The sequence below is a fragment of the Dicentrarchus labrax genome, unplaced genomic scaffold, assembly GCF_905237075.1.
Source record: "Dicentrarchus labrax unplaced genomic scaffold, dlabrax2021, whole genome shotgun sequence".
NCBI classification, from domain to species: Eukaryota; Metazoa; Chordata; class Actinopteri; family Moronidae; genus Dicentrarchus; species Dicentrarchus labrax.
The window spans coordinates 13140468-13163220 of NW_026136704.1; the positions used below are offsets into that span (position 1 = coordinate 13140468).

The following is a 22753-nucleotide window of genomic DNA, read 5'->3' on the forward strand; positions in this document are numbered from 1 at the left end:
TGCTTATTGACTTGTACGTACTGATATGTAACTAGCGAGATGCAGCTATCACTCTCCCCCCTCAGGAGAGATTGCACCTTCCTCTCCATTCCAGCCTTTCATTTTTACATCCCATATACTCCCTAGTCTTTTACTCTCCCTTTCCTTTCCTAAAACTACAATTTGATATCCGACGCACTGATTTGTGTTTTGTTTAGTTATTTTAGCTGATTTCTCACTATTAGGATGTTTTTGTGTTCATCGAAAGGGGACGCTAGAGTTAGGGAAGGATGAAGAAATCTTGTGCATCAGCCAACTCTGGGATGAAATCAGTGATTCAGCAGACAGGGCAATGAAACAGCATCTGCAGGGATACGGTGTGGTGCACAGTTATAATTAAAGCTTTAAATAAGGTGCAGCAGCTATCAAACAACATGTCTTCATCAAAGTTACTCTGGTGAAGACATGCTAGTTGTCCAAAGGATGTTGCACCTTATTAAAAACTTACCATACTAATTAAAACCATGTGCTCAACACCATATCCTTCCTAAACTAGATGGATTTGTTGTCTCTGTTACGTTTTGTTTTGGGCCCTTTTGGTTTGTTTACCTGTTAGATAGATATCCTTACATCTTAGGAACAGACTTCCACAACATACATAGACGGGTCATGAGTTAAGGTTTTGCTGATAATACAGGAGTAATATTTTTTCCATTTTTTCTTCTGATTCTAAGATTGTTTGAGGATATTCAAGAAATGATTTCAGCCTGAACTTCAGTTGAATGGTGTGTTTAGGTTCACATTTTTTCAAGTCTGTCTTAAAACAATAGTCAGGTGAGGCGCCCGGTAGCTCATCTGGTAGAGCGAGTGACCCATTTACTAAAGCTGGGTCCTTACCGCAGCGGTCCGGGTTTGTTTCCAACCCGTGGTCCTTTGCTGCATGTGATCCCCACTCGCTCCCCCCTGTAGTATCTCAGCTGTCTCTGTCAAATAAAGGCAATAAAAAAGAGGTTTTACTTACTAGAATTTTCCCATTGCTAGTATTGGCCGTGAAGAGATCCTGCCTTAATCTGAATCCAGTAGAAGTGATACAAAAATACGCCACAACGTTTAGCTGAAGTTGATGTAACAAAATACACTTCAGCAGTCTGATGTGTATTTTGTTCCCCATCACAATTACAATGGAAGCACATTAGCAAGTGATCTCTTGGCGATCAGAATAAATTATTACAGCAAGCAAAAACTTGTCCAATGTACATATCGACATGTGAGTTTTGTTTCAAGACAGACTTGAGAAAATGTGACCCTATCCTTTAAGTGCAAGTTGGAGAACTTAGTGTCACTGACAACAGGTTTGCTGTGTTATATACGTGTTTCCTGCTTCCTGAATAGACACGCCATTGATTGTTAATTTTCAGACGTATGTTTTAGATCTCTACGGTGGTTGCTACAAGTCTTAATAGTTAAGAAGAAAACAGGAATAGAGCCCCTGAATGATTTAAGATCGCAAGAGCTTATTTAAGAAGGAGAAACTGAAAAGGTTAAAAACAGAACAGTTGATCAGGTGTTGTAATTGCTGTCCTCCCGCTCATCTGCATCTCCCTTAACATCTGAACTCGGTGATAGATTGAGTCGTTGAGGTTATTTCACAGAAGGAGCATGTGGCTCTAATGTTTTGCATGCTCAGCATTCATTTGAGCTTCCAAAATGTTAGAAATAAGCCATGTCACTCCCGTCCTCATTTACCTTCTCATTCTGTCCTCATCTGTTTTAAATCACTTGTTGTTTTTGTCTCTTTTTCTTTCATCATTTTTTGTCTCCACAACACAGTGTGCACGCCTTCTCTCTTTGCTGCTGCTGCTACCTGCCATATGATAATGTGTGCCATCTGATAATGACTGTTCAGCTCTTCTGTTTGTACTTTCAGCTGTTTCTTCTTGCAGTTTATTTCTTTTTCTTTTCATTTTTCTATCTGATTTTTCTTTGTTCTTCTCCTGATTGCATGCTAGTCTCACAAGCGACTTTCCAAAGTAAGCATTACTCTTTTTTCTGTTCTTCAAATATCTCTGTGCCCACCTCCCCTCTGCCCCACCTCTTGTCTTGTGAGCTGCTCTGTGGAAATGTCCGAATCCCGTTTGCAATGCTTCGACCTGAACCCAGCTTGTTCCTGTGCACACTGCAACCGTTCCAAGCCCCATCTGCACCCACAACCATAGCAGATGGACATTTCTTAAGACAGACAACTGCACTCACTTCCTCTCCTCTCCTCTCCTGTACTTTCCTTTCTTTCCCTTTCTGGTGATATGCAATGTAGCAAATTCCTGATTATATTTTCAAATATTTGTATCAATCGTGTCTATAAACGTAGTCAGGGTCAGAATCTGCTCTTTTTTTGCTATTCAAATGTAGAGAAGAAAAAGAATTAAAAAGGATAATACACACTTTTATTAAGATTCTGTCCGCTTCCAAGAATGAAAATCTGCTGCCTAATAAACAATACTGCAAATAAATTCTCTTCTCTTTCCCTTTTCCTTTTTTATCCGCTTTGGCCTGTGTCCCGTCCTTCCCTTTACAAACTTACCCCGTTGTTACATTTTGGTAATGAGAGCTTTATATCTGTCATGCTGTGTAGCTGCCCGACTGCTGAGGGATAAACTCTTAAAAATCCTGCCAGCATCCCAGTCCAGAGCTCCAGCACCACATCATTATTGGAGCAACCTCTCTGTTGCCACATGAGAGGATCCCTCCTGCTCTTTTTACTCGCACCATGAGCCCAAAACCCCCCTCCCCTTCCTTTAAATACACCACAGGCTGCTTTGTTGCTTCATCCATTCAATTAAATACTTGTCAGGCTTCATCCCACTTTTTTTTGTCACTCATAAAATATATGGCGTTTGAGTATATAGGGAGTCAGTATATAGGGTCTCACTTGTGTGAGAATGTTGTAGACACAGGCAGAAATAGGACGCTCAGACACAGGAAGATCATAAATGAGAGGTTGATATGAATAGCAGCCTCATGATGCTCTATTTGCTGCTATGCAGTTGCACAGTCTGTTTCACACACACACATACATCTCAATTGATTACATCACTTTTCACTTGTGTGCCACGGTGCAAGCCCCCCAGCCCCACCAACCCTAGTACAACACGCCCCTCCCCCCACCAGACACACACACACACACACACACACTTGAGCCTCTGTGGTCAGCAGTGGGTCACATGACATGGCGTGAGGTCGTCCTGGCAACGTGAGCTTGATCACCCTAGCTCTAATGCAATCCAAATAAAAGAGTGCATTCAGCGAAAGGGGTGCCTCTCTGGAGCAAGCGCCATATGATGATGATTTGACAATAATCAATCTGGCTTCTCATGTAACATGCAAGCTAGGTGGAGAGTTAAATTTAGAAACATTTTCAGCGTCAGACCTCTGAAACTATCACATTGTAATGGCAGTTATGTACCCCAGAGAGGTTTATGAGCCATACACTCATTGGACCTCAGCTCCTTTCCTCTCATTTTCTATTCCTTTCTGTGTTCATGTTGCTCACTGCTTTGGTTAACATTTTGTTTTCTCTTTAATTTTCTTTCAGTATGACAGACTAAACCTGATTAAAGTAAGCATTTCTTCTTGTTTTCATTTGACCCATTGACAATCCCTGCTGGCCCCCATTAAATCCCCTGGCCCTCCACTTCCTCTGTAGCTGTTCGACTGTAGGATACCCTTGATAGTTTCAGTCCCTCGTGTCCTTTCCCATGCTTTCCATCCCCTGAATTAATGTGGTGAAAGGACCGTGATTTGTGAACTGTGTAAAATGGCTTTTTTTTTTTTTTTTATGTCTTTATATTCAAGATTCTGCATCAATTAAAGCCTGCATTAAAGTCATAAGCAGATAAATTTTTTCAATCTAAAAACTGATGCCACCCTAGTATTTACAGTGACTGGGCAGGTCCATCACATGCACTGTTCTCTTGAGTACTTTCCAACAGTTTTGTTGATTAATCTGTACTGACAAGAAGTATTTTAAAGGGCCTGCTTGCCATCGTGAGCGAGACATTTTTGATGTTTCTAACTCTGGGCTGATTTCTCCTCCAAAATTCACTTTTTCATTTAATGACAAGTTTAACACAAAAGATGTTCCTCGAAATGTGGTCGTTATTAATTCTTCTGAAGCGAAACTGTTCACATTTCTGTAATCTACAACCCCATATGTGGTGACATTTAAACCAAATAATACGGTTTAGAGTTATAGAAACAGACCAAAACCACTGAAAATCCCAGAGGAGTCCCAGGCAAAACTCTATTTAACTGTTGGATATTCTCTCTCTCTCTCTCTCTCTCTCTCTCTCTTTCTCTCACTCACTGTCTCTCTTTTGCTCCACATGTATACAGTCACAATAAATAGTCTCTCTCCATGTAAACAATGCTGTCATGAATGTCACAAACTCACTAGCGTGCAGTCACACAAAGTCAACCACAGTGGCACACACACACACACTTTATCCAGACAGTGGCCTCAAAGTAATTCCTCTCTCGTGTCTCTGTCACCTTCAAATCAGATTAGCCCACATTAGCGCAGCTATCGTCACAGCCAGGCCTCAGGCCTGCTACTGCAGCGTACTGCCCACTGACACCAGGCACTCTAGATACCCACCAAACCCTGTCAGACACAGAGAAAACTGATGACGCGAGACACCAAAGAGAAATGTAATGTGTTTCAGGTTTTTCAAACAGATATATGCAATACATTTTTCTACATTTAGTGTCCATTTGTAAGAGTTATTATCCACCAGGTTAACACAAGAAAATGTTTGAAACACATTCTCTCTCAATCTTCGGCTATATTATGATAATCGCTATCATCAAGTTTGCAAAAATGCAGTAATGTTTAACCGTGGTCTTGCTAGGAAAGGTCCAACTATAACTTATCGTAAAAATGTCTAAATAATATTTAGTTTTTTGTTGGTTTAACTTAAAATTTGGTGCTTTTATAAATTGTACCACTGGAATCAAACACTGGATATCACTTTTTACCTCTCTATTCTCCTTCTCCCCCCCCCCGTGAATACCCTCTTCCTTGTTTCACCCTCTGAATGATCACCTGCATGTTTCCCCTCTTGGACCTTTGCTCTTAGACTGTTAGAGCGAACAGTGTGTTTTACATGTGGCTGGAAAATGTTGTAATGTCGTAGTCATGATTAAGATATATCTCTGCTGCCCTCTGCTGTTATGAACTGCAAGAGAATCACTTTGTTGTTTTATGAAGAGCACACAAAGTTATAAATGATAGTAGGTCACCAAGTCTTACCAAGAAAACTTGCTAAGAAGGTGACATCGCTTCACTTGTTATTAATTCGTTCTAAGAAGTTTCATAAATCAAATGGTTGTAAAATGTGAAATGAAGATTCCTGGAATAATTTTACACTGGAACAATTGTCAGATAAATTATAGGTGACTTCTAAAGACAGAGAGACTGACATATCGTATTACAGGAATGTTCAATAAAAACACGATAACAGTATTAAAACAATATATCTAATGTATTAACGCAGTATATGGCAGGTTTGGAGTGAAATTACTTTCAGTTCTGCCAGTAAAGGAAGCAGATTCTCATAAATCATTTTATTTTGAAAGATTTGTTTATGTGATTGCTCAATAAATCTCTGTAAATATCAGTGTTATCTGTTGGCCGCAGTGAGCGAACTGAAAGAGAATTTCACTGTTTTTACCTCAGCACTTTGAGGTTCAAAATCAAGCAAAGCTGAAACGAAACATACAGACTCTGGATTTTAAATGGTGTTGATAACTTCCTGTAATTCCTGGCAGGAGTGTGAGGTACAGTATGACCTTCACACCGCTCCCTCTGTATGTCTGTGTGAACCCACAAGCCTGCTGCTGTATTTGTAGTAGTTTCACACAGTTAAATACATACTCTGTCTCTCTTTCTCTCTCCACAGAAGAGCCAAAGCTGGTACAACGTAAGTCACACCTTGTTTTTATTTACATTATCAACACATGTGATCTTGTAAGTCTTTTATGGGTGTATATGTGTGCTGGTGTGAGTTCGCGTCATGTGGGTGACTCCTGGAAGTCTACTGGAGCTGTTGTAGTGGCGAGTGCTGCTTATGTGATGAAAGGTCGGTGTCCTTGACCCTGTTTACTGGAGCACCAAACCACTAGTGTGGGTTACTGGTCCTCCAGGCAGGGATTAGCACGGGCTTAAAAGAGCAACAGGTGGACCTTCCTGATTCAGGGAATCAAGGGAATACAAAGGCTACAGCAGGACTTAAAACACTTAATAACATTACTTTCTTTTTTCTTCATGGTAGACACAATTTAGACTCCACAAAGCCAGAGTGTTGCAATTTTATATTGCGCCACAAGATGGTGCACTAACACTACTTCTGACCCCACTATAATTCTTTGGTCAGTTGCTGAACAATCTAAATAACTATTTTCAACCAACCTATACACTGCCTGTTGTGTTAATTAAGCCCACAAAGTGAGCAAGAATAATAAGTGTTTTACTTTACACCTCTCTGTGTGAAACCGTAGTTTCTCCAGAAGTGTCTTTACTGGACTTTTTCCCATTTTATGTTGTTTTATTTCTTTTTTTTTATTCCCTGTGTATACACTCTTCCCCTCTCTCCCCAGCATGAAAGACAACACATCCTGAGAGTAAGCATGACTTGTATTCTTGTGCAACCCTGGATATCTTTCTGTCTCTCTATCTCTGTATTTTGGTTCTCAGACTGGTGGAATGATAATAACTCTCCTGCCTGTTTCTCATTTCATTGACTTCAAGTCAGTGTTGTTACCACCTTTCAGCAAAGCCATACTTTGGAGGAAGTCATTTTGACACTAAACATGTAACAGTATTTGTCCAACTAAAGTTCTATAGTTGAAAGTACAGAATAATTCTCATAATAGTGGTCTTATTAAATTCTTTAAAATGTATTATTAGTAAGAGAGAACTGGATTTGCCTTTGACCGTCACCACTCAGACTTCTAATTCTGGTACGCAACAGGTGGTAGCAGGCCCACTGAGTTTCTCACTGTACTAAAAAAATCAACAAACCATCCCAAGGGCCTCTGGACGAGCCTTGAATGCCTTTGAACAACAGGGGAATGGAGCATGGTGCTTTATGTCGTGGCATGTTTCCCTCCAGCCTCTCTGTATCTTTGTCTACATATGTCCTAATTAACAAGGGCAGTAGGACTTTTAGGCTTTAGGGTCCAGGTACGACAATCAGAAGAAAGCACAGGGAAGGTAGAGAAATGGAGTTCAAAAGAGGCTTGGTCCAAAAAGTCCAGACAGCTTCTTAAATACTTTTCTAATGCACTCCGCTGTAGTAAGCCACTCACATTTCCTCTACTGACCCGCCATCTAGAAATGAGCAACACAAGTAACAATGTAGAGTTGAATTTTACACTTTTAATGTCTAACAAATGCAAGTGTCATGTTTACAGATAACATACAACTGGCTACCAACACAGTTTGCATCAAGTGTACAAGATACCAGGACGGTCATCTAATGAACAGATTTTTGTATACCCCCAACTTATATTACCTACTATGTAGTCCCAAAAAATCAAAATCTTATTTATCTTATTTGCTTCAAAGATAAAGCTTGTGATATCCTATGAAAAGACTAAAAGCATCAATGAGATCAATCAGCAATGATACTATATCTTATGATATATTATTCCTCTGTGCCAAAAAGCTCCATTATTGTCCAAAAACTATTAAAAAGTCATCAGTGAGCCACACTGTTGTACTGGGTGACGTGTTCCTAATCATCAAACCACAATGACAGTGTTTTTAACCAAATGGTTTATGTAGATAGATGATTTTTTGCTGTGTGGAATTTACCATCACATGGGTTCACGATGGTGAATTTACCATTTAAAAAAATGTTCAATACTAGGGCTGTGTTCCTGACATCTTGTACACGCAACCTTACTCATAAAATTAATACTGAAGCTCAGTAAATAAGTGAAATATGTCCAATCGGTACTTTTACTTCAGTTGGCTGGGACTGTATGTGTATGCGCCTGCATGTAGGACAGTGTGTATGTGTGCAACTCTACACGGCAATGATGACCTCCCATGGCACTGAATCCACAATGATTAAAAGTCCATCCGTCCTATTGTGAGTTCTGAGCCTGTTAGAGATGCACACAGTGGCCATCTTTCTTCAGCAGCCCTCTGACAGCGCCTGTTCATTCGCTTTGCATCTACACAAGTTGGTCGCAAACGCTTCCGCGGCACCCTCCAGGCAGTTAGCAACAAGAGGGAAAACACTGACAAACGGAGCACAGACACATGCGATTTGTACTTTAGACAGTGAATGATTTGAATTTGTTCAGATTTGCATTGATCAGCATTTTCACATTGCTTCACTCGGATCAATACACCCACGCACATACCTTGCCTGACTTCCCATCAAATAAAAAAAAAAACAACCCTTGTAAAAGGATTGTTGTTTACAGGATGGACACACACACTTCCAGCCCTCCCCCCCTTAAAACACTAAAACCCCACCCTGGTTTACAGTACCAGCCTCTTCCATCTCCTGCTGTTTGTCCAGCGAGTTAATAGTTAACTAAATCTATAAACAGTGTGTGTCCACAGTTCCACCTCATCCCAACTCTCACACTGTCACCTGAACACTGGACGCCGCATCAGTCAACAACAGCCTCTTTCTTTGCTTGATTCATTGGAGAAAAAGACTTGAATGTGCGAGAAATAAAGGACTGCTCTCAGCACGGACGTTTCGAAGAACGTTTTGTTCCGCAGTCGATTTTTAGCAGATGAACCCACATTCCGTTGAAATTTCATCCACATGATGTAAAGGCATTTTTAACTGGTTGAAGGCCTTTTTATAACTGTGTGTGAATGATCAGCACTGTTTTCCAATGAGGCCTGCTGACTGAAGATTATTTTCCGAGTCTATTTTTTTCTGCTTCAGATGTGTCTGGTTAAAGTGAGGATTGGGAAATAATAGCAGAGGAAAGGTGGAAGTCATGGCTCCATTCAAGTGCACATAAATGTGGGCTACACATTTTCTTACTCCAGCAGGAGTCAATGAGCTGCACGCTTTAGCAACACTTGTGTTTTTCTTCTATTGCCACTGCGACCTCCATCAGTATGCCCACCTTCTTGACTCTTGAAATATTTTTAGTTGGGAATAGTGGGAGGACATGCGTGCCGATTGTTTTTTAAGCACTGCCAAAATAGGAGCTGCGAGCTCTGCGTCTTTCTTGCCTGCTAAGAGTGACAGAGGGTGATCAAGTATCAAGAGTACATGAATGACCTCAATACTTAGGCGGGGAGAAAGTAGGGGACCACTTCCATACCTTCCATACTTTCAATACCTTCAAGTCAACGCTGATCGGAGCTTTGGATACCTTTCATTTGGATTCCAGCATCTTTTTATCGATACAATGAATGATCAGATGAAATAAAGAAATATTTCCAGTATGTTGGTCCAACCTCTTCACCCTGCGACTGAAGCTCTAGACTGCAGACCCTGTCAAGATTGATGGTGTTGTTTTGCAGGCGGAGGTAACTGGAGGTTATGCTCACATCTGTTCTCTGTAACTCAATCACTTTGTCAGACAGCAAGACGGACTCAGCACACACTTCAGCGGACTGAAAACATTCATTTCTCTTTATTTATTCAGCCCTGTTTACTTTCTTCTTACTGTAGCGTCTTTCCTTTCGAGCTACGTCTTTGTTTACATTAGTCTGCTTCATTCTTTGCTGGTCGTAAACTAGGCAATTACAAGGCACTCAGACCTGGACAGCAACACACACACACAAGCTCAGCTCACACACTTACTAGGAGGAGTAAGCTGGGGAAAAAAGGAAAAAGCTACTGGCATGATAATAAAGGACTTGTTGGCCGGGGTTACTAGAGGGCAACGGCCGTAACTCCTCTCCCTGTGTGTGTGAAAGGAAGAGAGAGAGAGAGCCAGAAAACGACAGAGCGAGACAAGGATCATGTGGCTGGAGTGTGCTGTGTCCACCGCTCAACACTGAACTGGGAGCAGCACCCAAAACAGGGGGCGGATACTCCAGCTTCCAAACCACTGGACTCACAAGCTGTCTCCACTCTTATTTTCCAAACCGACTGTAACTGACAACTCTCTCCAACATCAGAAGAGCCCGCTGGGGCCCCCTTTTAGGAAAATTTGCCTCCTTTCAGGCGCCAAAAAGGATCTGGCGCGGTGAAATATGGAATTGTACGAGGATTGTACGATGTCGGACTGGGAGGCCGTGCTGGAGCTGGATGAGGCACTGGCAGGGTGGCTTCTGCAGGGTCCGGCTAGAGGGGAGTGGGGTTGGGAGTGGGGCTGGGCTGCCTCGGACCTTCAGGACCCTGAGTGTGACTCTGAGGAGATCCCTGCTGTAAGTTGACCTCCACTTAAGCTGAGAGGAGTGAACAAAATGAAGTGAAGAAGCTAAAGAAATGTTGGCTTGGCAAAGATTATCGAGCTCTGTTTCGGGGCAGAGTGCAGTCACAAGAGAGGGGAAAACATTTCACTGTACACTGCTGTAAGCATTCTGTGGTAATTCCCCACTACTAAAGAAAACAACTGGGTTGGGTATGAGTCATAGCTATTTGAATTCTCCCCTAGCTCATAGAGGCCTGTTGTTTGGAGTGTTCATTGGACTACAGAGTAGGTGTGTTTGTTTGTTTGTTTCTGGTCATGGATAAAGGTTTTATGAAAGAAGCATCCTGATGGTCTGTGCAGTTAAACTCAATTTCAGGCAATTAGCGGGGGCTTTCAGAGATGTCACTCACATGTTTTCAGAGCACTTTTTCTCATCACTGCATTTTTCTCAACGGCCAGTAGAAGCAGAAACCAATACTCCCAAACAGTATTTCAATGTTATTGTTTTTACAAGGGAGGGACACGCAGTGATTTTTAATGTGAACGAGCTGTTCTTTTCCCACCAGCCCTGATCCAGAGAAATATATTTTTCTTTTGTCTCACTATACCTCTTGTTACTGTATTGGCGGCTATTGTTTCCTGAAGCTTTCCTGTTGAAGGAAAAGCATCTGGCACAGACAGTGAGAGCTCTCACTTTGGCAACATTTGGAGATTTTATGCATCACAGTCTCTCTCTGTTAATAATCATGTCTGCTGAAGCCAAGCAAATGAGAGTGTGATCTCTCCCAGTGCTGAAATGTTTTTTTGACCAGGTTAACAAAACTACTGTGTCAAGTTTGAGGTTCGTTTGGGGTTCCATCAGTTGTGCTACCCCTCGTCACTAAACAGAAGCCTCGTTGCCAGATTTGCTCTGTATTACTCATATTAGAAATGCTCTGTCATTGCAGCATGTGTATTGAATGATGTGCAGCTGGGCTGATGTTTTTGGGATTGCGCTTTGAGTCACTTTATTTAGAATCAATAACGATGCAGCCTTAGGGATAACTCAGGTCACATACCTCTGCTTGCCATTCACCATACATCCATTTCCAGTGCCGGTCAAAATCACCCACAGAATGATATCCACGCTATAATTAGAGTAAACCAGACATCCTGATCAAACCTGTGGGTGGTTTTAACGCGGTTTTCTCACATGGTCATGGAAACAAATAACTCGGGCTGCGTGGCGGAGACAACACTTGTGAGTGAGCAAGTCAGAGAGCATGAAGAGTGTGAGTTTGAAGCATATGCGTGTGTGTGGTGGTGTTTCTGACTCTGCCTGTCACTGCAGGTGCTGAGCCCGACATACAAGCAGCGCAATGAGGACTTTAGGAAACTCTTCAAGCAGCTCCCAGACACAGAGAGACTCATTGTGGGTGAGTGGACGACATGCACAAACAGGGACCATCTGAGGGATGGGAAGGGTGCAGCTAAATTGTTACTGATTAGAAAATGACAGAGAGGAGACTCAACAGAGAGGAGACTCAAACAAATATTGGACATGCACGTACATGATGACATGATTCAAATATGTCTTTATCAGTGACACTGCAAACAGTACTCTCTCTGCTCTGTGTAACTTATGACCTGATAATTAACTTTTCCAGCAGTCTAAATTACCTACCGCATTGTGCCATGAACACATAGTGTCACAAGTTTAGCCAATTTGTTGTTGCATAATTTTCTCAACTCCAATGAATACTGTCATTGTCTGAAATGCCTTCAAACATAAAACTCTAGTGTAAAGCTGAGCTTAGAGTGTGACTGATTTGACATGGTTTAGTAATAATGATTTCACAGCTAATAAACAAGCTATACACACAGCCGGAGCACTGAAATTTACTGCAGTGAGGTTGTGACAGTGAATTTGATTGGCTATTTGCTTGTTCTTTTTTCTGATCTAGAGATGAACATACTTTTGATGATTTGTATTGTAATAACATAGTTTCTCTGTGATTCCTTTTGTAATTTCTCTGATTACTTTGACGTCTTTATGTTCCAGACTACTCCTGTGCTCTTCAACGGGACATCCTCCTGCAAGGACGACTCTACCTCTCTGAGAACTGGATCTGTTTCTATAGCAACATCTTTCGTTGGGAAACACTGGTATGCTTGTTAGCAGTTGTTGGCAGCATTGGATCATACTATAATGTGTGTGTGTGTGTGTGTGTGTGTGTGTGTGTGTGTGTGTGTATAATTGTATGCATTTGTGTGTGTGTAGCTGACAGTGCGGCTAAAGGACATCTGCTCGATGACTAAAGAGAAGACTGCCCGCCTCATTCCCAATGCTATCCAGGTCTGCACAGACACTGAGAAGGTAAAAGATACAGAATGAAAATACAGGCATTTATATTAGTACCAGCATTGAGGAGACATGTTCCTGCCACACATTGACTAAAAGTGACTGGAGAATGGTTGGCAGCATATTAATGCCCACTGCCACTGCCAAATATGTCACTAGTAATGAAAATAATCCCAGAATACAATGGTTTAAACAGTGCTCTTCAAAACTGGCCTTTGTTTTCCACAGTTAGCGTTGTTTCGTTCCAGTGCTAGCCAGACTCATGCATGGTTATCGTGTGTTCTTCACAGCACTTTTTCACCTCATTTGGAGCCAGGGACCGAACTTACATGATGATGTTCAGACTGTGGCAGAATGCGCTGCTGGACAAGGTAAGCAAATCTGATCTTTTACTTGGTGATTAGGTGCCTAGGTAGGTCGCACGCACAGTCTTCTCATTTCTTACTGTAATTGGTCGATGCCTCTCCAGCCCTTGTGCCCCAAAGAACTGTGGCACTTTGTTCATCAGTGCTATGGCAACGAGCTCGGCCTAACCAGTGATGACGAGGACTACGTTCCCCCCGATGATGACTTCAACACGATGGGGTAAGTCTGTTTATGCTGCGGCGTCAGTTACTATGGTTACTGCTATAAACATTAAGCAGCCAATTACCTAATTAGCCAAAATGCTCTGTCACATACAAGCACACACTCAGATAATCCATTTAGATGCAAAATTACGCACCTAACATCCTTCTCAGCTCATTTACGCTGCAACTTGTAGTATCTGTGTTGAACTCCTTGGTTTACCAGCTGGGTTGCATGCTGCTCAACAACTAGGGAGAGCTTTAAGGTTGCAGAAGATGCAACGCAGCAAATACTGCATTCATCTGTAGGCTACAAAGATCACTCTTCAGTCCTTCATTTACATTTTCCCTTCATGTCTGTAGTGGATTTACTGGGCGAAATCAATACAGAGTCATGGTTTGAACCTGTTTGGTCTCCAATGCACTTGCGGTGTCAACTCGCTTTTGAGGAAACGTAGGCTATGTACTCAAACTGACAATGTGAGAGGAAAGATTTACTTCAAAGGCTGAACTGAGGTCCAATTAGATGGTCCTGAAGTGATTATGGCTTTGTTAATGAGAGATAATAGTCTACATACCTATTAGTAAAGTGAAGTGGAAAGAATTTTCAGTTCATTCCCACACTTTTAATGAAATCCAAAACCGCCTACTTTGTGGGTTTGAGGTTCTTTCATCTGCACACAGATTTATATGCACACACGTATACTAACTCAATTTTGCTGTGATCAAAACGTCTGAACTACTGCCCGCCTAGCACCTAGGCCAAATCACCCTATAAAAAGTCTGCAAACACTGCTTCAGGTCATACAAAGACCTAATTCATGATGTAAATGAGTAGATGTGAGTTAAGTTTTTGCTCTTGTCGCTGTTCTTTGGTGCCTTCAGGTTCAGTGAAGAGATTCCCAATGAAGAGAATGAGATCAACAATGACAACTTGTCTAAGAGCAGTGCTGAGGCCAAGCCTGAGGGGAGTCCTCCTCTGTTACATAAGAAGGTCGTCCCAAACAGCACCATCCCCAGCCCAGGCAACCATGACACACCCATCACAGTAAGTGACATATGTTGTTTCAACACTCACACATATATATACACATATATACACACATTCATCGATGTCAAATCAAGTGCAACACCTCTCAGAAAACTAGATATTAATAATAAGATATTTTCTTGATAAATATGAAAACATTATTGATGTGATTTGTTTGTCTTGTCCCAGTTCGATCTCCAAGCAGAAGAGTATGCAGACTTCCTAACAGATGGCGAGCTGCTTCCTTTGCCACTGGTAGTGGAAGAGAAGAGCAATGATACCAGCGGGCCTGGTGGTCCTGTCCCCTCACCCTCTCTGGATTTCAACGACAACGAAGACATCCCCACTGAGCTCAGTGACTCCTCTGAAACGCACGACGAAGGTACAGAACAGAATGAACACCTCTCTTTTTCATAAATGATGTATTTATCTAGTGGAAAGGCTTTGAGTGACTCATAACAGGATGATGTAGATGATAGCAGTAACATCTGAAACTAGTGAATTTATTGTCCTCTTGTCTATGTGTCTCTCGGACGTGTAGGTGAAGTACAGGCCTTCCATGAAGATCTGAATGGCAGGCAACACATCAATGAGGTCTACAAGTTCAGTGTGGACAAGCTCTACGACATCCTCTTCACAGAGTCGCAGTTCATGAGTGACTTCATGGAGCAGAGACGGATCTCAGGTCAGTATTTCTGATGCCTCTACACAGCTGACCTCTGACCAATAAAGGTAATACGCTCCCCTGCAGGCTTCAATTAATTAATTAAGTCATGCCTCTCTCTGTGTCTCTCTCTCTCTCTCTCTCTCTCTCTCTCTCTCTCTCTCTCTCTCTCTCTCTCTCCTTCATCATTGTGCTGTTTAGATGTGGCGTACCAGCCGTGGAAGAAGGAGGATGCTGGGAACCAGACCAGAGAGATCATGTACACCATCTCGCTGTCCAACCCCCTGGCCCCCAAAACATCCACAGCCAGTGAGACACAGGTACAGTCAACCCTGGTTTATCAGGCACACTTCTGAGTGTTGTTTCTGCCTTCTGAGTTTGAGATGGCTTTAAAAATGGCAATCATTTGAAGCACATGTTCTGTCCTTTGTCAGACTCTGTACAAAGCCAGTCAGGAGAGTGAGTGCTACATCATCGACGCCGAGGTCATCACGCACGACGTGCCCTACCACGATTACTTTTACACTCTCAACCACTACATTCTCACCAGGGTGGCCAAGAACAAGTGTCGGTTACGGTAAGTAAGACATGGATTATGTATTATGTTATTTTATTTTGGATTGTTTTTCAACATTACTTTTGAATTTGCTCCCAATTGGATAGTCTACCAATTTATATTTCCAGTTTTGTATCTTATTATAAAAGGCTGTCTCTCTAAAAGTATAAATGCATTTATGTCTGCCAGGGTATCGACAGAGCTGCGCTACAGGAAACAGCCATGGGGGCTGGTGAAAGGCTTCATAGAGAGAAACTTCTGGAGCGGAATAGAGGAGAACTTCCGCCATCTAGGTAAACTTGGAGTGTAGTCTGTCTCGTTTGACTATTAAAAACATAAAGAACTATTTCTGCACAGATGTATCAGTAGGGATTCGCTATGGTATTTTTGAGAAGGTTTGCAAAGTAACAGTCATGTAGCACTGCACTTTGTATAAATTGTACAAGATGAGACAGTTTGTCTTTGAATCACAGATTTAGTTTTCACATTGATTTTTTTGCCACTACTAGAGAAGAGAAGTGAACAGATACACAATAACAACTGCAACATGTAAATATTTTCAACACGTCTGTCAATCTTTAATTGTATCTGGATGAGATTCGATATGAATTTGTGAAAGTTGTCTTCCTCTTCTTCCTCAGACATTGCGCTGTCCAAGCTGGAGGAGATTCTAAATGAGTCCCACCAGCTGTCTCCGAAGGCCAAGGTGGTGAAAAATTCCACGGTGAGGCGGAAGAAGAGGCCACTCCCCCACATGCGCAGCCAGCACCTGGACGAGGCGCTCAGCCCCGTGACCACGCCGACAGATGAGGAAGTGATTCAGAGGATCAAACAAGTGGCAGGCTCCACACAAACCAGACACCAGAGTCCAGAACACCATCACCTGCCCGGAGGCCTCGCTTTCTACAGCGTCTCCAAACTGCTGCTCATCATCAGCTTTGTGTACGCAGCAGACAACACACACACACACACACACACACACACACACAATCTCTCATATTGGTATGTTTGTATATCTGGCTATCAGGATGCACATGCTCATCTCACATATATTAAAACAGAGAATTTTCTCTGAGTCACTTGTTTCATGAGTTCATAAAATGAGTTTGTGGATTTTTTGTCTGATATAGGATTACTTTTTTTTTTTTTTTTTTTGCACTCTTATAAATATCTCATTGTTGGTGTCTTGAGTGTAACCTCTCTCTCCTCTCCCTTCATTGCCATCCATAGGATCTGTCTAAGGTACATAATCTGAGTAGTCGGCATAGCCAGATGCCAGATGCATATATAGAAACAGTATGCCCAGCATATTGGCATTGCCATCTACAGATTAGGGGAATTTTGAATGAATAAAATGCAAAGGGAAAGACTCATTTGTTGACTCTCCGTCTTGCCCTCCTTCAGCCTGGTCCTGCTGGTGTTCCTCAACATGATGCTCTTTTACAAGCTGTGGATGCTGGAGTACTCTGCACAGTCCTTAACAACCTGGCAAGGTCTGCGGCTTCATGAAAGGTACACACACACACCTTTTTAGCACCCATTTATACAAAACTTATTTATTACAGAGATTCAACATGGCTGATTCATATTTTGGGCATTTTGGAGTCTTAAAAAAACATATCTGTCACTGCAGAGATGAGACTGAATGGAGTTCTGCTGTAGTTATTTGGCTGTTTGCCCAAAAGGCAATCACACACAAATAAACACATACAGTTACAAACATACACATTTACACACACACACAGTTAAACATACACACTAAACTATATCCATATGGCCGTTGACGTGTGTGACAGGAAAACACTGAGCTCCTAAAATTACCACTGAATAGCTCTGGGCTTACTGAAACAATTTACCAAACTGTTTGTTGGCAGTCCCTCAAAATGGAAGTCATGCTTCAGCGGCTGCACCCTGATGTTGTGTGTGTGTGTGTGTGTATGTGTGTGTGTGTGCATGTGCATGTTTCCCAGTAAACTGCCTCAGACGCAGATGGAGTGGGCCCAACTCCTGGAGGCGCAGCAGCGTTACCATGACACCGAGCTGCAGAAGTGGAGGGAGATTATCAAGTCGTCGGTAGTGCTGCTAGACCAGGTACGGCAACTCCTCGAGAATTGGCTTGCTTTTATTTTGGGGGTTATGGGTAGACACTGCTTGTGTGACTTGATGTATCTCACTGTGATGTAACATTGTCTACATTTGTCCCGTTATCCTCAAGAATCATAATAAATTCATGCTAAACAACCAAATGGTAGAAGCAGAGTAGGGGTTTCTGGCACAACTTCACTTACTTTCAAGGTGCAGAGGAGAAGGGGGAAAAGGTCTGAAGAAGTGAAAGTCCCAGCAACACTTGCAGTATAAAGAACAACTTTATAGTCAGACCACGGTCTTTCAGCTTACAACCTTCATCAGGGTCATCATAAAATACATTACAACACAATGTATGGTGCCACAAATGAGAGGGTATTTTCTGTATCTGTTGCTGAAGTACGGGAGGTATCCCACCAGCAGCTAATAATATCAGAAAATACCTTGGCCGGGAGAGGGGTTTAAGTCACTGTCCATGTATTAATAACGTTCCCAGTTCAAATATAGCCATCAAAAAATCTGTAAAAAATGTAGTTTTCCATCCTGAGAATATTACAATTAAACAAACCACTCCACCCCAAAGGTGAGCCAATGATTTGAATAGAGCCTGTAAATAAATGTATTTTAGGGAAGCTATTGAATAACCTTCTCCTCCCCTGAATGACCACCAGTTGCAAGTGTTGCCCAATGGCACCATGGGAAAAATAATTAAATAACCTAAAGCAAGAAAGGAGATTGTTACTTGTCCCATGCATTAATGTAGGTCAGTGTTATTTTACTGTCTTTAATAAACATGGTAACGCATTGTTTTCTCCTCTTGTTCCTCTTCTTCAGATGAAAGACTCTTTATTGAACCTCCAGCGAGGTATTGGTTTAAGGGACTACAGCTCGGAAGCTGAAGAGAAGAGAAGTCGCTACCACTGACACACCACCACAAGGCCATGAGGGCATGCTGTGCAATATAGGACCTGTTTTGTTCGTGAACCAGTATGCAGGCAGCAGCGAGACGGACAGAGAGAGGACAGAGGAGGGAGGCGGGGGACCAACGATGAGCTGGTCCAATAGACACAAAGAGAGGAACAGTCGTGTCCAGCGCACAGAGGTTAAAACCCCCAGGAGGAGGAAATCGTGGACAGAATGTGCCCCTACCACACACAGGAACTGAGGTGTACCCAACATCACTGAGGCATTGTGGGAGAGTGCGAGACTTGCTTCTTCTCTGCACCTGTGGGAAAACCGTTTCCTTCTACTCTCTTATTTCCAAGTGCATCCTACTGTAAGCCAAGTCGACCAGACAGTGGCAGAGAGAAAGAAGGAAAATTACTGCATGCGTTTAGACAACCTAGCTCCCCTCAGTCAGTGTTAATGTGGTCCAGTTCCAGTCTATGTGTGTCATAAAAAGAAGAACAGAAGACGAGGAGAGATCGAGTCAAAGAAAGGGGGGTCCTTTCGAGTCTTAATGGCTTTCTACACTCTCTAGACTGTTCCAAACCAATAGTCCCCTAGAGGTCCTCGCTGCAGTGTCCCTTTGGTAAACCTCCATGTGATCTGAGTACAGTTATCGTCCCACAACCAAAAAGGAAAAGAACCTGGCCTGTATGGTCTCTGGCAGGGCTGGTTCCCTGTCAGACCGTTGAAATGTTTATTAAGGAAAATCTTTAAAATGATCTAAGCCAGTACTTTTACACACAATTCACATCATCTGTTGCCCCTGCCACAGTGTTAGCTACCTTACTTTGCATTATTTCTCATCCTTGAAGTAAGAATGTATTAGCCTAAACAAAAAGGCCAGACTTTGATCACAATTTATTAATATTTTTTAAAAAAGGGGATGCTGCAGCCATACCAATAGGGAGACCTGTGTTCTTACATGTTTTATTACTAAACTGTGACTATATCTCTTTAAAAATGTTTGAAATTAGAAAGAATTCTATGAATATATTTGAAATATATAAGAATATTTCATTATTTAATATATATATATTTCAAAATATATAAACATTACCTATATTTATTGTTAATTTATGTACATAAAGAAATTATCAGAGCTCTAGACCAGTTAAAGAATTTCTAACAAAAAGTGTTTTCTTCTAAAAATGCATGCCAGATATGTCTGTGACATGTCCAGTGTGCAAGTATGATTCTGCATTCGCGCGATTATATTCGCGCACGTGTGTGTGAGTGCGTGTGTGAGTGCGTGTGCGCACAAGTGTGTGTGCTGTAAAGTGTGACATTTTTACCATTTCACACTTGTATGTTTCTTATGGGTTTTTTCTTTTCTGGCTCCTGCAGCCAGACTGCCTTTTTTTTTATTCTAATGCATTTGGATGCCGCCTTGCATTAGCCCCACCAGGGAACAGTTTACAATCGAAGAGTTTTGTTCCAAAATGACATATCCAAAATCTGAAATCAAGTTACACCTACTTTAAAAAACTGATAGATTGCTTAAACTATCGATTGATGTCACAGTCTAAGTAGCTGAAATCCATGGTTGACAAAAGGGAGACAGGCTCAATCATCTAAATATTTAAGATTAAATAATGAACTTTTTTCTCTTGTAAATGGATATACAACATTTTGGAGATGAACCCTTCATCTGCCCTCTGTGAGCAACTCTTTATACTTGTCACCACATTAGTGGCTTGACGACTCTTTGCTAAAAGGAATTGTTTGACATTGTGAGAAATGGAGATATTCGCTTTTGGCTAAAAGTTGGATAAGCCACTATAAATAAGTGTAATTATTTATAATAACATATAAATGATAATATACTTAATAAGCGTATTTCCCAAAATGTCAAACTATTTCTTTAAAAAAAAAAGCTATATTATACTCTCCCCTCCCCCATTTCAAGTGACTGTCTTGGATGCAATGAAAGCATGAGAATTAACTTTACGCAACTAAATTGAACCAAAAGAAAGAAGTAGAAATGTACCTTCACAAATGATCATGTTGTTTTAAATGAAGTATTTATCATGTATGTCATGTATTATATATATACTGGATTAGGTGCAGCAAAGAGCATCTCTTAAGAGTTTGTCAACAGAGACCCCTGACACCTGACAGACTTAAGTAATGAAAGCACTTCCAAAAATCAGAAAAAACGTCTTTGTGTTAAAAAAAGAGAAAGTGAAGCACTTTAAGGCCTTTTCGGGTAAAGAATGAAAGCAAGAAATGGCAGCAGTTTTGTTTGGAGGTGAATGCAGGGCTGAGGAAACTGTTTCTGTGCTGTATTTTAGTTCATTTGACAATCACACTGGTGATTTACAACTTTCAAACTCAGCAGAAATTGTTGGATTTTTAATCCTGCTGGTTTGTTAATGCTCAAAAATAGTTATTCTGCCCAAATAGAATATCTGTGCGTTGTTCTATTTGACATGATAACATGCGGATCTCTTTCAGTGTCTCATCCCAAAGCCCAATGAAAGACTGACACTTTCTTGTCTATTTCAAGGCGAGGCAAGAATGATTTGTATGAGGGAAACGGTATCTCGTCTGTGTGCCTGCATGGCGTGTTACTGACTGACAGCAGAAAAGCTTCAGGATTGGACCCCTGTTGTGTGTGTGCGTATAGTACATTTGAAGAAGGCACTGAGTAAGGATAACAGGGAAACCTTAAGACCTGAATGTGAGTGGTTGGAAATGTTTTCTGTTTTATAGAAATCACTTTCACAATCCTGACAACATGAAAGATTATAATGAAGTTATTCTTCATGTATATGATGGTACAGAAATGTCATATATATGAAAATGTGATTGAAATGCTTTAAAGTGTTTGTTTTTAAAAGTGTATGATGAAATGGATTTCTTTTTCTTTTTCCTTTTCAGATGCTTGAATTGTATTTTTTTGTTTGTTTAAAACGTACATTCTCATTCTGATCTGAACGAGACGTGATAAATGCTTGATTAAGTCCCAACTCTGGTTTTATTCACACCTGATTTTAAATGTTGGGACACTGAAACTTTATTTCACTGTCCAGGCTGAGTGAAATCCTTCACAGGGACAAGAAACACATCCTCCCCAGTCCAAATTAAATATTCACACAGGCCCCAGAGGAACTGTCACAGCAGACCTGAATTCAATCTCATCAATCTCTACATTTATGCAAATTGTACCTTCATCATTCCCTTCAGAACTCCTGTGTTTCTCATTGGTACCAAGAAATTTGACTTAAATAAATCTAAGCTTCAATCTCTCACTCATAACACCGGTTAGTGGCTTTTTTTTTTCTCCAGTCTTTCTTCTCCAGCGTGCACACACACAGTAATCTGCGTTACACAAAGGATTGTATGATCGCTTCACAGTTTTGGAACCAAGGTGACCCGAGAGTTCTGGATGCCACCATTTTGTCACTGACAACTAATGAATTTTGCGCCTCATTGACTGTATCAATTGGCATTTTCCTTGCTGTCACAGAGCCGGCGAGACATTAGTGCCACCCACACAACACAGTACTCACTAACATGCCTGGTTATTAACACACGGTAGGAATCACACAACCTTTTGAAAACGACCACTGATCAAACTCATAGCGAATGCTCTTCGAGTGTGTCTTGATAGAATATGTACTGGTGTCGTTCTGTTCAAAAGAATTCTACTGTATGGTTTTTTTTTTTCTTTTTTTTCTTTTTTTTTAGAAAATGTTTTGATCTCTAGAGAGACTTTTAGTGAAATTTATACATGAGATAAATATACTGTAAGTATATGTTGTGTATATCTGCAGTGTGCACACACACACACACACACACACACACACACACTGACAAAAGAATCCAACCTGCGCTGTGCGTAGGTTTTGACTTGCCGATGACTTTGCCTCATAGACTGAAGATGAAAGTGGCTTTCTGGTTCATGTGAAATAGAGATTGGAAGTATGAATAAAAAAAGATATAATATACAAATAGTGTTGCTATTGATACTTCATTCATACTTTATTTTGACAAGACACACTAAAAATATTTGACTGAATCTCATATAGCTATATTGAATATTTAAAACAGGAAACAGGAGTTGTTATAAGACCCGGTATGTTTGACCTCAGGAGACTTTACAGTGGAGTAGTACAGAGGATGAGCACGAGGCACCAAGATAAAATATTCATCTGTTGCTGCACTTTTAAAAAAATAAGAT

The 22753-nt window shown here is 41.2% G+C and overlaps 1 protein-coding gene across 19 annotated transcripts in view; it reads left to right on the forward strand.

Moving 5' to 3' along the window:
- The window catches only part of gramd1bb (GRAM domain containing 1Bb), a 100602-nt gene extending 78774 nt beyond the window's left edge, over window positions 1-21828 (forward strand). For 11 of the 19 annotated variants that reach the window (XM_051398207.1, XM_051398206.1, XM_051398225.1 and 8 more), the window contains 19 exons: window positions 1989-2009; window positions 3572-3595; window positions 5937-5957; window positions 6634-6657; window positions 11711-11795; window positions 12422-12525; window positions 12641-12736; window positions 13012-13092; window positions 13191-13306; window positions 14173-14335; window positions 14507-14699; window positions 14859-15002; window positions 15183-15301; window positions 15416-15558; window positions 15727-15830; window positions 16179-16479; window positions 16942-17049; window positions 17508-17628; window positions 18457-21828. In XM_051398207.1, the coding sequence (XP_051254167.1) occupies window positions 1989-2009; window positions 3572-3595; window positions 5937-5957; window positions 6634-6657; window positions 11711-11795; window positions 12422-12525; window positions 12641-12736; window positions 13012-13092; window positions 13191-13306; window positions 14173-14335; window positions 14507-14699; window positions 14859-15002; window positions 15183-15301; window positions 15416-15558; window positions 15727-15830; window positions 16179-16479; window positions 16942-17049; window positions 17508-17628; window positions 18457-18546 (2058 nt within the window). In that variant the 3' untranslated portion in view covers window positions 18547-21828. The remainder of the gene's footprint in view (window positions 1-1988; window positions 2010-3571; window positions 3596-5936; window positions 5958-6633; window positions 6658-11710; window positions 11796-12421; window positions 12526-12640; window positions 12737-13011; window positions 13093-13190; window positions 13307-14172; window positions 14336-14506; window positions 14700-14858; window positions 15003-15182; window positions 15302-15415; window positions 15559-15726; window positions 15831-16178; window positions 16480-16941; window positions 17050-17507; window positions 17629-18456) is intronic. The other 8 variants (XM_051398212.1, XM_051398211.1, XM_051398210.1 and 5 more) reach the window with 8 other exon arrangements.
- Window positions 21829-22753: the final 925 nt, after the last annotated feature.